A 15,841-nucleotide genomic window follows, 5' to 3' on the forward strand; every position below is an offset into this window, starting at 1 on the left:
ACAAACATCTTATTTGTCACTTAAAAATGATGCTGCACACCTAGTAAATATCTTAATTTAACTATTCATTAGGATGCCGAACGCTTCCCACAACCCTCACGGGATCCTGTAAACTGAATACCCATTAGCATACAAGTTTAGCAAAAGCAGATTAAACATGCACTACTTTATTATAAGGAGAGTGGATATCAACCCTTATATTTAGGTTGCCTAACCTTTTCTATTAGAACAGATTCTTTCCCTAAGAAGCTCCAACATCTCCATTGTTTGCAACAAATTTGGAAGAGGCTACAAAAATGCATTTTCTTTGTCCCATGAAATTCCCTTCAAGTTTGATATTTGTAAACTATTAAATGTCACCATTTCCCGTCTGTTGCTTACACTCCTGAGGAAAATCTTGCCAGCATGCCAAAACAACAAATACTCTAAAGAGCCAGATCAATGCCACTGACAAAGAAGAAGCAGCATCACAGCACAGGAGAGCAACTGGGTAATGCCATAACAGCTGGAGCAGTAGAGCAGGTGCTACAAAATGCCAAACTATTTCATTCTGCCAAACAGACGGAAGATACTGATCTAAAAAATATGTTTCAGTCAGTAAGGATTGGCAGGCTCTAGAACCCAAGGTTGCACGGTCCTGGGTGATTTAACACTTCCACTGAGGAGCTGGGTTGAGTAGTATCCAACAATTACTGGACAGTTTGGTACTTCCTGCAGTACCTCCCAAAGACACCAGAACAGAACCCTGTGGCCGCCTGATTGGTCCACACCAATTATTTAAACCAGGAAGTTCGCCTAGTCAGCCCTCTCAGGAACAATGAAGACTCACACTCGCTATCGCTACAGACCTTGCCTTTCATCCAGTCTTGGACACCTGCCTTTGACCCCTGCCTCACTTGGCTTACTAACTAGTCCTGTCTCCTGCCTTCAACTCCAGCTCAGCTTGACCATAGTACTAGTCTCTTGACTTGGCAACCTGTCCCAACTCCTGAATTCAATCCCAGCCCTGCGAACACGGGGCCAGCTGCCCATGCCCCGGCCATTACAATAATAAACATCTCAAGAGAAACATGTGTTAACAGCTTTGAAGGACAAGGTCATGGCTTTATGAATTAAATTTGAGAAGGTTATTCTATACATAAGGAGCAGCACAGAAGGAAGCATGAAAGTACTTGTAGGAAAAACAGGAAAATGGACAAAGAAGCTTGGCACTGATTGCAGAGCAGAAAGCGTGGTGGACAATGATAAAGTTGAGTGGAAGGCCTTCAGAGGACAAGCAGATTTTATTTGATGCAATGGAAAAGGTGGAAGGACAGGAATGAGACAGTCAAATCAACTGGCCAAAACAATGATCTTAGCTGTAGCATTTTTGACAGATGTGAGGGGGCAAGATGTATGGCAGGAGGACCAGGACCAGAGAGAAGCTGCATTACACAAAGAGGGAGGGATAACAGACTGGACAAGAATTTTGGCAATGTAGACAGAAAGGAAAGTATGATTATTTAACCTACTGTGACTGTGATTCTTTGAGGTTTTGTAGTCACTGTGGACCTCATGGTTAAGTGTACATGGGTCTCACGTGAACAAGCTCAGAATTTTTTGCATAGCGGTGTCCTCTGTGGCCACACATGCACCTTGCACCTCCTCAAGCTCTCATGCAAAGCCATAAAGGGCAGAGCAGCTGCAACATTCCACCATCCCCTCACAATTTGAAGCCTGTGGTAGCTGGGAACCCAAAAAAAGCAGGAACAGAGGCCGGGTCATAGTAGCCACACTGACAACATTTTGAAGAATAAGTTCCTGTAGATAGGCAACTGTTCTTGATTCTTCAAGTGTCAGTATAGATCTCTATGTAGATGACTGGCAAGTAGTATCCTCTTAGGTGGTGGGAATGAGAAGTAGCAACTTCATCAGTTGAAGCATTATGCATTGTACTTAGCTGCCATAGCTGATGCCAAGTTTGTGAGAGCAGTACTACAATCACTGTTCAAGTCTCAGAAAAACACACATTGCTGACGCAGGCCAAGAATATCACTTGAACTCTGGTGGAGTGAGCCTTGAAGTCTGGCAGGAGAGGTATACCAGCACATGTGTTACCTATTTTGTTATCCTCTGTAAGGAAATGGCTTGACTTTAGAAAAAACAGCCATAGCTCTAAACAGACAGGTCAACAGTCTGATTAATTTGGTTCAATCAATGTAGTAAAGCAAAGTCTAGTGTGTCTCTCTTTTCTCCTGATGCAGAGTGTGGCTTTGGGAAGAACTTAAGAAGACAGACAGGTTGATCAACTGATTTAGGTGAAAAATTTTCAGACCACCTTATGAATAAACAGGTGCAGTTGCAGCACCATCTTATTCCTATGGAATGTTTTATAGATGTGGTTCAGATATAAGTGGCTGAAGCTCACTGACTATTCCTGACTGAAGTAATAACCATTAGGAAGTCTGTCTGGAGTGAGGTGGTGCAGGGAGCAATCTGACAGACGTTCAAATGGAGGCTTCACAAGTCTCAGATGAACCAGATTGAGGTCCCAGGCAGGAGCTGGTTCTTTGACTGGTGAGTGTTGTAATAGTCAGTGTGTAATAGTCACTTGAGAAACTTGATATCTTGGGATGAGTAAACACCAAGAACGACCTATAGGCAGATGGAAAGCTAAAATCACCATAAGGTGGACTGTAATAGAGCTGAGCAAAAGGCCTACCTGTTTTAAGTGCAATAAGTAGTTGATGGTCTGCAGGAACGAGTCCAGACCATGTGGGACTGCCAATATTGAGAAACTTTTCCTTTTAGACAAATACATTCTTCTGGTAGATGCTTTCCTGCTCTGTGTTAGTATTTCCTAGACCTGTAACAGGAAGTCTTTGTCTGTAGTATTTCACCAGCCAGTCAACAGCCACACCCTCAGTTGCAGTGACTTCAGGTCTGGATGGTATATCTGGCCATGGTATTGTAAAATCAGGTCCAAGAAATCTGGGAGTTGGATTGGAGGCAGGATGGACATTTGTAATAGTCTGTCAGCCGAAATGGCCTTGCCCCGTATCAAACTATGATAATGGCTTTGTCTCCTTTGATTTTGGAAATGATCCTGGAGTTCAAGGGAATCGATGGAAAGGCATACAAGAGGCCTTTTTCATGTTTGTAATAGGCTCTCATGAGAAGGAAGGTGTTTGGTAATGATCCTGGACTCGCCTCCTCTCTAGAACGAAAGTTCTAGCACTTGGAATTGACATTGGCGGTGAACAGCTCTATCATCAGGGTCCTCCAACATAGGAATATCATCTCTATGATGGACTTCCACAACAACCACTTGTGAGTGGTGACCAACTGTCTGATCAGGACGTCTGCCAGTTTGTTGCTGACACCTGGGAGATGAAGAGCCATAATGTTATCAACTGTTGGTGGTATGTCCAGGGTCTAATAGCTTCCAGGCATAAGAGAGAGGAGCGTGTGCCTCTCTGCTTGTTTATACAGTGCATCACAAGGCATTATGCATCAAGATATGCAGTATGAAGTTTTGCAGAACAAGTAGGAAGACTATGCAGAAGGATGTTCATATGGAACCCAATATCCTCTGGGGACTATGTCCCCGTATTTGAAGGTGGCCCAGGTGGACCTGCTCACCTGTATCAGACACATCAGTGATTACAGTCTTGTTCAGAGAATGGTACCTCTCCATGCATGTTTACAGGTTCTCTCTACCACCTGCGACTGCTCTAACTCTGGCTCAGATTGAAGTCTAGCAACTGGCACCATGTACCTGCATGCAGACATATGGCATAGCAGCCCCAGACACAAGCATACCATTGTAGACATGTTTTCTTCTATCCCATGCACCAGTGTTTGCATGGACAGGAACCTGTCTTCAGGGAGAGCATGCTCTCACTGAACCAAAGTCAATTAGGGCTCCTATGAACTCTATGGTCTGTGATGACCTGGAGAGCTCGATGGAGGAAACAGTGTTACCACCTTGAATCTGAGGTGGCATATATATTTGTTCAGTCTCTTCAGGCCTAAGGTAGGTCAAAGACCTCCTTTTCTTCTTTGGAATAAAGAAGTATAGGGAGAAGACTCCGCCCCTTTATTCTCACATTCTCTTCTACTGATCCAAGACAAAGCAATTAGTCCACTTCTGTTTGTAAAAGACTCTCATTAGAAGAGTCTATGAAAAGAGGATGGTAGTGAATGGAACTGTATAGGACAGACTTGGGCAATGATAACCAATACCCATTTGTCAGCTGTGATAGCTGCCCAGGCCCGATAGAATGTAGCAATTGGTTCCAGAAGGTTGGTGTAGACTTCAGATTAGCTTAGTTGTGGCTCTCGACATTCCTGTTAAACCTACCGTCTCAGGGGGAGCTGGGATGGTCAAGGAGGCAGAAGAGGGGCGTCTCCTGGAGTACTAGGTTTCTTCTGTTGCTGATATTCAGTCTGTCAGTCCCAGAAGTAAGGTGTACTCTGCCTTTGTTTGGGTTGATATCTGTAAGGCTTTCTGTAGGATGCCAGCAGATAAATCTCCAGAGACTTTAATGTAGCCCTTGACAGATTCAAGAGAGTTTAGGCCAACTCCATCAGAACCTGCACCGCCTTACCCTTCAGGAGGAGCAAGAAAGCCTGGCAGGCTAGGCAAACCGCTTTGAGTTCCCTGACGTTGATTATGGAGGGCCAGATCGTCCTGCAACCAGCAGCCCTGCGTACTGCTGGCCCAGGTGTGCTCGCCAGCCCACATCCGAAGCATCAGAGACCAGGGTCGCTAACAGGGCCACAAAGGGAACTCCCTCCAACCCCGACCCAGGGTCCAACCACCAATCCAGGGACGACCGGATGCGATCCGGCACCTCGATTACCCGCTCTAGGTCGTGCCAGTTGAGAATGTAGACCGACACCAGCCACGCTTGCAGAGGCCGGAGATGGAGCCAAGCATGACCAACCACGTATGTACACGTGGCCATGTGGCCCAACAACTAGTCAGGTGCGAGCCACGGTGAGCGGGTGGTTCTTCACATGGAAGATCAGGTCCGACATGGCCTGAAAACATGCCTCCAGAAGGAAGGCTCTGGCTTGCATGGAGTTGAGGACTGCTCCAAATGAACTTTACCCATTGCACTGGACTTAAGTGGACTTTTTTGTCATTCATCAACAGGCCCAGGTCGCGGCAGGTGAAGATCACCAGATCGGGGCTCCTCTGCACTTGTTCCGGAGATCTGCCCTTGATGAGCCAATCATCAAGATACGAGAAGACCTGGACCCCTCCATGTCTCAGGTAAGGGGCCACTGGCACCAGACATTTTGTGCATACTCTTGGGACTGAAGAGAGGCCAAAGTGCAAGCTGGTCTCCATATTGGAAGAGAAGGTTCGAGGTCTGGAGAAACAAGTATCGACCCTGAGTTGCATACGAGAAAATGAAGATTTCCTGGACAGACATCAGGATATGCTTCTACAGGCACAACATTCTGAGGACTCAGAGCAGGTTGCGCAGAGGCAACTGAGGGACGGTGAAGAAACTTGGCAGCATGTGACCTCCAGAAGAAGAAAGAGGAGCGTCCATGTACCAGCAATGGAGATATAGGTAAGCAACCGTTTTCATGTTCTCTCCACAGGTACTAATGTGGAGAGTGGACTAGATGATACATCTGAGGGAAGGGAGCAGAAGGAGACTCCACCGATTGGAAGGCATGAGATGCACTGTCCTAGGGATGGGGGGTCCACGACCACCACTCTCAAGAGAAGGAGGAGGGTGGTGGTGACCGGGGACTCCCTCCTCAGGGGGACTGAGTCATCTATCTGCCGCCCCAACCGAGAAAACCGAGAGGTCTGCTGCTTGCCAGGAGCTAGGATTCACGATGTGACGGAGAGACTGCCGAGACTCATCAAGCCCTCGGATCGCTACCCCTTCCTGCTTCTCCACGTGGGCACCAATGATACTGCCAAGAATGATCCTGAGCAGATCACTGCAGACTACGTGGCTCTGGGAAGAAGGATAAAGGAGTTTGAGGCGCAAGTGGTGTTCTCGTCCATCCTCCCTGTGGAGGGAAAAGGCCTGGGTAGAGACCGTCGAATTGTGGAAGTCAACGAATGGCTACGTAGGTGGTGTCGGAGAGAAGACTTTGGATTCTTCGACCATGGGATGGTATTCCAAGAAGGAGGAGTGCTAGGCAGAGACGGGCTCCACCTAACAAAGAGAGGGAAGAGCATCTTCGCAAGCAGGCTGGCTAACCTAGCGAGGAGGGCTTTAAACTAGGTTCACCGGGGGAAGGAGACCAAAGCCCTGAGGTAAGTGGGGAAATGGGATACCGGGAGGAAGCACGAGCAGGAGAGTGCAAGAGGGGAGGACTCCTGTCTCAGACTGAGAAAGCGGGACAATCAGCGAGTTATCTTAAGTGCCTATACACAAATGCAAGAAGCCTGGGAAACAAGCAGGGAGAACTGGAAGTCCTGGCACAGTCAAGGAACTATGATGTCATTGGAATAACAAAGACTTGGTGGGATAACTCACATGACTGGAGTACTGTCATGGATGGATATAAACTGTTCAGGAAGAACAGGCAGGGCAGAAAAGGTGGGGGAGTTGCACTGTATGTAAGAGAGGAGTATGACTGCTCAGAGCTCCGGTATGAAACTGCAGAAAAACCTGAGAGTCTCTGGATTAAGTTTAGAAGTGTGAGCAACAAGGGTGATGTTGTGGTGGGAGTCTGCTATAGACCACCAGACCAGGGGGATGAGGTGGACGAGGCTTTCTTCCGGCAACTAGCAGAAGTTACTAGATCGCAGGCCCTGGTTCTCATGGGAGACTTTAATCACCCTGATATCTGCTGGGAGAGCAATACAGCGGTGCACAGACAATCCAGGAAGTTTTTGGAAAGTGTAGGGGACAATTTCCTGGTGCAAGTGCTGGAGGAACCAACTAGGGGCAGAGCTTTTCTTGACCTGCTGCTCACAAACCGGGAAGAATTAGTAGGGGAAGCAAAAGTGGATGGGAACCTGGGATGCAGTGACCGTGAGATGGTCGAGTTCAGGATCCTGACACAAGGAAGAAAGGAGAGCAGCAGAATACGGACCCTGAACTTCAGAAAAGCAGACTTTGACTCCCTCAGGGAACTGATGGGCAGGATCCCCTGAGAGAATAACATGAGGGGGAAAGGAGTCCAGGAGAGCTGGCTGTATTCTAAAGAATCCTTATTGAGGTTGCAGGAAAAAAACATCCTAATGTGTAGAAAGAACAGTAAATATGGCAGGCGACCAGCTTGGCTTAACAGTGAAATCCTTGCTGATCTTAAACGCAAAAAAGAAGCTTACAAGAAGTGGAAGATTGGACAAATGACCAGGGAGGAGTATAAAAATATTGCTCAGGCATGCAGGAGTGAAATCAGGAAGGCCAAATCACACTTGGAGTTGCAGCTAGCAAGAGATGTTAAGAGTAACAAGAAGGGTTTCTTCAGGTATGTTAGCAACAAGAAGAAAGTCAAGGAAAATGTGGGCCCCTTACTGAATGAGGGAGGCAACCTAGTAACAGAGGATGTGGAAAACTAATGTACTCAATGATTTTTTTTTTTTTTGCCTCTGTCTTCACGAACAAGGTCAGCTCCCAGACTGCTGCACTGGGCAGCACAGTATGGGGAGAAGGTGACCAGCCCTTTGTGGAGAAGGAAGTGGTTCGGGACTATTTAGAAAAACTGGATGAGCACAAGTCCATGGGGCCGGATGCGCTGCATCCGAGAGTGCTAAAGGAGTTGGCGGATGTGATTTCAGAGCCATTGGCCATTATCTTTGAAAACTCATGGCGATCGGGGGAGGTCCCGGATGACTGGAAAAAGGCTAATGTAGTGCCCATCTTTAAAAAAGGGAAGGAGGAGGATCCGGGGAACTACAGGCCAGTCAGCCTCACCTCAGTCCCTGGAAAAATCATGAAGCAGGTCCTCAAGGAATCAATTCTGAAGCACTTAGAGGAGAGGAAAGTGATCAGGAACAGTCAGCATGGATTCACCAAGGGCAAGTCATGCCTGACTAACCTAATTGCCTTCTATGAGGAGATAACTGACTCTGTGGATGAGGGGAAAGCAGTGGATGTGTTGTTCCTTGACTTTAGCAAAGCTTTTGATACGGTCTCCCACAGTATTCTTGACACCAAGTTAAAGAAGTATGGGCTGGATGAATGGACTATAAGGTGGATAGAAAGCTGGCTAGATCGTCGGGCTCAACGGGTAGTGATCAACGGCTCCATGTCTAGTTGGCAGCCGGTTTCAAGTGGAGTGCCCCAGGGGTCGGTCCTGGGGCCGGTTTTGTTCAATATCTTCATTAATGATCTGGAGGATGGCGTGGACTGCACTCTCAGCAAGTTTGCAGATGACACTAAACTGGGAGGAGTGGTAGATACGCTGGAGGGTAGGGATAGGATACAGAGGGACCTAGACAAATTAGAGGATTGGGCCAAAAGAAACCTGATGAGGTTCAACAAGGACAAGTGCAGAGTCCTGCACTTAGGAGGGAAGAATCCCATGCACTGTTACAGACTAGGGACCGAATGGCTAGGAAGCAGTTCTGCAGAAAAAGACCTAGGGGTTACAATGGACGAGAAGCTGGATATGAGTCAACAGTGTGCCCTTGTTGCCAAGAAGGCTAACGGCATTTTGGGCTGTATAAGTAGGGGCATTGCCAGCGGGTCGAGGGACATGATCCTTCCCCTCTATTCGACATTGGTGAGGCCTCATCTGGAGTACTGTGTCCAGTTTTGGGCCCCACACTACAAGAAGGATGTGGAAAAATTGGAAAGAGTCCAGCGGAGGGCAACAAAAATTATTAGGGGACTGGAGCACATGACTTATGAGGACAGGCTGAGGGAACTGGGATTGTTTAGTCTGCAGAAGAGAAGAATGAGGGGGGATTTGATAGCTGCTTTCAACTACCAGAAAGGGGGTTCCAAAGAGAATGGATCTAGACTGTTCTCAGTGGTACCTGATGACAGAACAAGGAGTAATGGTCTCAAGTTACAGTGGGGGAGGTTTAGGTTGGATATTAGGAAAAACTTTTTCAGTAGGAGGGTGGCAAAGCACTGGACTGGGTTACATAGGGAGGTGGTGGAATCTCCTTCCTTAGAGGTTTTTAAGGTCAGGCTTGACAAAGCCCTGGCTGGGATGATTTAGTTGGGAATTGGTCCTGCTTTGAGCAGGGGGTTGGACTAGATGACCTCCTGAGGTCCCTTCCAACCCTGATATTCTATGATTCTATTCTATGATTCAAAGGGCAGCACGGTGAACTGGAAATGGTGTCCACCCACTATGAAACGGGGGAAACGTCTGTGACCTTGAAATATGGAAATAAGCATCCTTCAAGTCGAGGCGGTGTACCAGTCTCTTGGATCCAGGAAAGGGATGATGGAGGCCAGGGAGACAATGCAAAACTTCAACTTCATGAGAGACTTGTTGAGGTGTCGTAGGACTAAAATAGGTCTGAGGCCCCTGTGACGGGTTGGGTCACAGAAACCCCCTTGGGAACTGCCACCTGATGTGCTGAAACTACCTCTAAGCCCATTTTCCCTGGCAGCTTGGGACTTCAGTGCCCTGCCTGGTTGTGCCAGACACGCTGGCCTGGTACAAACACAGACCCAGGTCTGAACCACATCCCCCACAAGCTGCAGGCTTAACTGAAAACAGCTTAAGAAGTGTTCCTGTCTCCAGCACTCAGATACTCAGCTCCGAATGGGGTCCAAACCCCAAATAAATTTGTTTTACTCTGTATAAAGCTTATACAGGGTAAACTCATAAATTGTTTGCCCTCTATAACACCTATAGAGAGATATGTTTGTTCCCCCAGGAATTAATACTTGCTCTGGGTGCACAGTGGTTGCACTCTGAACAGGGGCTCCTTGATAACTTCATTAGGGTCCTTCTCTGATGGCAGAAGAGAGGGATCACCACTTCATACCAACAAGAAGGAATAAGTCAGGATGGCAAGGAGGAATATTCTCCTCACAGAAGAGTGGCACTGCTACTGGATCGGATGTCTCTTCAAGACTGCGAATATCTCCAGGGGTGATAGGGATGCCTCCAGCATACTTGAGGTTGTTGCTCAACTCCATTGTGGACACTGGTTACAGGTGTGGTGCTAGGTCTCTCATTCTGCCCGTTTAGGGACTTTGTCCGCAGAGCTGTGTCTTGCATCTTCCATCTGAGAACATCCCTTGGTCTTGGAAACAAGTTTATGCCTGGACCAGCTATGCAAGTCAGCATCCTGTTTGAGTGGGCAAAGGTGCCAGCTTTGCTGCTTAAGTGGGGGAAGCTTGTTTAAGAGCCAAGTCGTTGGTCCTGGTATTACTGGTGCTAATGCACTCAATGCTGAGACTGTCAGCACTGAAGTCTTACACATTGGGCACTTCTCCAACATGTTGAGGAGGTTGGTGTTGATGCTATTGACGCCAACTCTGCCAATGTCCTTTTTACATTATTTTCATTGCCTTATCCCAGAGTAAGAAGAATGACTGACGGAGCACTGGTATAGCTGATTCTGGTATATCTGGCCTCACTCTGAGCATAATAGTCAGCCCTCAGGGTCCAAAGTGACCTACATGGACTGCTCAAGTAGATATAGGTTGAGCTGCGTGTCCCTGAACTTGCAGGTCCTGGCGGAGAAGAGCTTGCACACAGAGTAGTTATCCAGGAAGCACTCTCTCCTAAGCAGAAGAGACATTGGCTGTGTCCACCCTTCATAAGGAACAGTCAGTCGTATGACAGGCAGGGTTTGAACACTGGGGCATGGAAGTTGATGGTAAGAGACTTGCCGTGCCATACACAGGGATGTACTAAATGACAGAGGAGTCAATCAATTCTCGCTATTTTTTTTTAAAGAAACATGCTTTTTCTCTAAAGTGTGAAAAGAGAATTCTTCACCAAATGAGCTGAAAAGAACTGGTTTAAGGGATCTGAATAGAGTACCAGGCTAGACACTCGCTGGATTCCATCTTGCTGTCACAGTTGTTAAGAGGAAAGTGAGGGAGGAGAATGGCCACTCAGCCTTTTATGTCCTCACATGGGAGGCACAGTACGCATACATGACCATGAAGAACACTGCTATTCAGAAGAAATCCAATCTTGTGCACATGAACACCTACAGTAGGACCCACACTTGACACATACTTAAAGAAAGAGTGGATCTTATAAACATTGATCATGACCAACATTAGAGCTAGTTGGAACCTTTTTGACAAAATAAAGTATCAAAACATTTTGGTTTCAACTAAGACTTCATCAAAATATCTTGGGTTTTTTTGGCTCAGGGAAGATAAAGAGACCCTCACACTATAGCCTAGTGGCCTGAGATGTGGGCCACTCAGTCTCAAGTCCCTGCTCTGCAAGAATCAGAGTGATCTAGTGTGAAAAACTCTGCTTTGAATCAGGCAGGACTTGAACCTGTGTCTCCCATGTACCAGACCACTCCCCTAACCACCAAGCTACACATACATGAATCATTCAGGCATTCAGATATCTCTTCTCAAATTGAACTTTTCTGCACAATTCCATTTTCACAAAAACAGTTGAAAGGGTTGGTTTTCATTCCAAAGCAGAACACACACAAATTTTTCAATCTCAAATGCAGAACTGTCATCCTCCTGTTAGACCTAACCAATACCACCACCAATTCTCATCTTCTCCTTGTCTTTTGGCTTCTCTCCTTTGTTCAGCCACTGAAACCTGATGGCAACAGAACTTTTTGAGAAAGGGCACCTCTGCCCATGCCTCCTCCTGACTCAGACAGAGGTGCAGGTATAGTTCCAGCACCTCTCCTTTAGAGGTTATGGGGTGCTTTTCACTGTGGGGATGTCTATGTGAAATTACCCATACTACAATAATCTTAATAAACCAACAACAACAACAAAATTTAAAAAAGAATGAAATAAAACAAAAGAAATGGTTTACTTAACTTAGATGTGTTTATCGTTCTCATGACTGAATCTAAATAAGACATTGGAAACTTCTCTTTTGTCCAGAGACCAACTCTTGCTCTGTGCTCCTTGGTTACTTAAGCCCTTCCCCTGATTTTCCTAACCAGTTACACAAAAACACTCCAGGACTAGGAGAATTACTCATCCTGCAGGAGACAGCACAATGAGGGATGATGACTAACAATAGCAAATAATGACCTTTCAAAGGCTGAACAACCTTGCTCAGCCACCACCTTGCATGGACCACCACAGCTGACTATACCCAGATTCAGACAGGCCTCTTGCTTAACTTCTCCAAGCAATTATTTCTTTTACCAAGAAATGACTTATGACAAGGTCCCCAGACCTTCCATCACAGTTATGAAGGAAGAAGCAACAGGATTTGGATACTGCCTGGATTTATGGGTCCAAAGAGAGGGGCTTGTGTCACACAAAATGCCCAGGGGATGACGACTATGCTTTCACACTGGTGGAGGGAGAGGAGTGAGCTTGAGTAGACAATGAATTCAGTTTGAGATTTTAACATCAAAAGGTGAAACCAGGACTTCCACAAGACATCTGAAAGATAGGCCAAAATGTGAAATTGGATGGAGTCAGACAGATTAGGATTAGAAAGTTAAATTTCATCTGGAGGATCCACTTAGCTAGGTAAGCACTCAATGGCCTGATGTGAGATGCAAGAAAAATTGCCCCATCAATCATTTCCCAGGAGAGATTTTTTTTTGCTGGTTTGTGTTGAACAGCACACCAACGTTTGACAAACCTAGATGAGTCAGAATCTCTGACTCCTGAACAGCTTAGTGTTCATAGACACATAAGGAACTGCACAAGTCAGTTGAGGTGGGACAGGATAGTAAACTTCCGCCAATAAAGGGCTGCCAGCATCACAACAGTGAACTTTGTGAAGATACGGAAGCAAATACAAAACCAAATGATAAGGTGGCATATTAAAAATGTATTTGAGACAAAGCAAGCCATAGATATTTTTAAAACAGAAGAAATATGCAGATAGGCATTCCTTAGGTATCTGGAAGTGAAAATCTCCTGGTTCTGCTACTGCTGTGACAAACCAAATAGTCTAGATCTTGAATTTCTTGCAGACTGTAAAAAACTCCAAACTCATATCCTTAACTGACACAGTAGGTCATCTCTGGTCCAACCCAAACAGCCAGTCACTCTCTGAACCTAACATTTTGATTAGATGTTGATATAGAGCAGTGGTTTTCAAACTATGGGTCGCGAGCCAGTACTGGGTCACGGAATGTAAGGCATTGGGTCATAGTGGCACTGGTCAGCACCGCCGACCGGGCCATTAAAAGTCCCTGTTCTGACACCACGCTGCGCTCTGGAGGTGAGGGGGGAGGGTTCCCATTGGCCGGGAACCACCAGCAGCAGTGCAGCCTTCAGAGCCAGGCAGCCGGCCAGCAGCTGCCGCTCTCCGCTGTGCCTTCAGAGCTGGGCGGCTGGAGAGCAGCAGCTGCTGGCCAGGCGCCAAGCTCTGAAGGCAGTGCTGTCACCAGCAGCAGCACAGAAGTAAGGTTGGCATGGTATTGCCACCCTTACTTCTGCACTGCTGCTGCTGGTGGCAGCAACACTGCCTTCAGAGCTGGGCACCCAGCCAGCAGCCACCACTCTGGCTGCCCAGCTCTGAAGGCAGTGCAGAAGCAAGGGTAGCAATACCACCTCCCCCTACAGTAGGCTTGCAACCCCCCCCTTTGGGTCAGGACCCCCAGTTTGAAAAACACTGAGAAATCACATTTTGTGTGGGCTGGTCATAGCAAATTTTGCTGTTTATGCCATGACCAACCCACGAAAATGTGATTTCTCCTTAATTTAAGTAGACCCCTAGGTATAGGAAGCAGCAGCAAGATTTAAACACAACTAGGAAGTGAATGGCAAAACAGTGAGCAGAATCAAAGAGGACAGATACCCACCTCCAGAAGTTTCTAAATTTTAGAAAGCTGCTTCACCAGTCATATTTCCACCCACTCCCATCTCGTCAACAGCCAAGTTAATTCCACTGATTAGCCACAAGGCATTCTCTCAAATAAGAAATGCCTCCACCCATTTCCATTTCATATCTGAGCTTCTAGAGCAGTGCTCCCCAAACTTTTTCTGTCGTGCCCCCCTACCAGTAATGGAATCTGTCCACACCCCGCCAGAAGTCGTCGTCGGGAGCGGGGCAGGGCTGGGTGGCACTCCCTCCCCACCCCCCGTGGGGGCTGGCCTGGGCCCTGACACATCCCCTGAACGTTCCTCCATGCCCTGCTAGGGACACACACCCCACAGTTTGGGCATCACTGGTCTAGAGAGTTGTATAACTCGTGTTTCCTAAGAGGCATAAGGACCTTCCCTTTTATTTTTCTAGAATAAAGTTTTCCACTCCCAAACTCAGGCTTGTTTCTTGCAATAAAAATGAAATGTGATTGAAATATTTATGTTACAAAGTGACACATTCAAAAATGTGGAAAAGACTTGAGGTAAAAGCCAGCGCGTACTTTTTCCTCAGAAAAAAAAAATAGCTGCAGTCCGGATAACAGAGAACTTTTGTTTCCCAGTTACAAGGTTTCTTAATCCAACAAATTCTTCTCTCCCAAGAAATTAGCTGAAACTAAACTTTAACAAAAAACATACCAACAAAACCCCACTTCGTAAATGAATTTAAAATGGCAGAGAAACATAACACATGCATCTGATGAAGTGGATTATATCCCACGAAAGCTTATGCCCAAATACATTTGTTTGCCTCTAGGGTGCCACAAGGACTCCTCCTTGTTTTTACTGATACAAACTAACACAGCTACCCCTCTGAAACATGTCACACACAGAGGTTCCTAATATGTAGCCGGTCTATGAGTTTCCTCTGTCCAGGAGGCTGCAGCTCACAGTGGTGATCTGCAAGGCTGCAGCCATCAGAGGCCGAGAATTAACAGTAGAACAAGGAAGGGCACCAACTTGCCACTGCAGCCCCAGCCTGCCATGCGCACTGCGACCCAGTGCTCTTCAGCGCCTCGCCAGGCAGACAGTGGCAATCACCGCGCACCAGGCGCAGTCCCTTCCCCGCAGCCCCCCCTTCCAAGAAAGGAACACAGGATCACGTGGGGTAGCGCGGCACGTGCCGGGCTCGGCAGCACCAGACCCCCGAGGTTGTCGCGCGCTAGAACGCCCAACGGTCGGTCGGTTGCGCAGGACCAGGGACTCCAAGCCCGCTGCCTCCACCTCGCCCCGCCCCCTCGCGCCCAGTCCCCCAGCACAAGCAGGTCGTAGCAGCCCTGTTCGGCCCGCCCGGGCCCCCGCTACCTGGCACACGGCGCTGCGGAAGCCGCGGTAGGTCTCCTCGTCGCAGCTCAGCACTTTCTCCTTGGGGTCCCCCTGCTCCCGGCGCCGGTCGAACAGGAACACGGTCCGGTCCCTGCTGCCGTGCGGCCCTGACAGGCTCGGCCCGGGAGCCCTGGTGTCGCCTCCCGCCACCGCTGCCATGTTGGGGAAGCAGAAAGCAGTAGAGATGGAAGCTGCCCAGTCGCCGTTGCCTGAGCCTGGCTTCTGGCGCGCGAGCTCCCCCGCCTGGCGCTGCTCTCCCGGCGAGCGGCAGCCGCCTCGGGGAAGGGGCGGGGCTGGGGAGCCCCAGGGAAGGGGAGGGGCCTGGAGATGGAACCTAGGCCGGGGAAGGGGGACACGGAAGTACAATAGCGGAAGGGGAAGGGCTGAGCGCGACGCCGAGATGAACTGGCAGGGGCGGAGCTAACAGCTGAGCGTGGGCTAGGGGGTAGGGACCAGGCAGTTCCCTCTGTCCCGGAAGTGAAGTAACTCGCGAAAGAATCATCCCGGGATGGACTGAAACCAAGGGCCGTACGTCACTTCCGTGCCAGTATGCACCATAGAGAGGGGAAATGATATAGCCAGGGAAG

At 47.9% G+C, this 15,841-nt stretch overlaps 1 protein-coding gene across 1 annotated transcript in view; it reads right to left on the reverse strand.

Moving 5' to 3' along the window:
• SMCHD1 (structural maintenance of chromosomes flexible hinge domain containing 1) overlaps positions 1-15,553 on the reverse strand; it is a 179,689-nt gene extending 164,136 nt beyond the window's left edge. The window contains exon 1 of the mRNA XM_026659416.1: positions 15,234-15,553. Within this exon, the coding sequence (XP_026515201.1) occupies positions 15,234-15,413 (180 nt within the window). The 5' untranslated portion in view covers positions 15,414-15,553. The remainder of the gene's footprint in view (positions 1-15,233) is intronic.
• Positions 15,554-15,841: the final 288 nt, after the last annotated feature.

Source organism: Terrapene carolina, unplaced genomic scaffold (assembly GCF_002925995.2).
Source record: "Terrapene carolina triunguis isolate 2854851 unplaced genomic scaffold, T_m_triunguis-2.0 Scaffold58, whole genome shotgun sequence".
In the NCBI taxonomy this organism is placed as follows: Eukaryota; Metazoa; Chordata; order Testudines; family Emydidae; genus Terrapene; species Terrapene triunguis.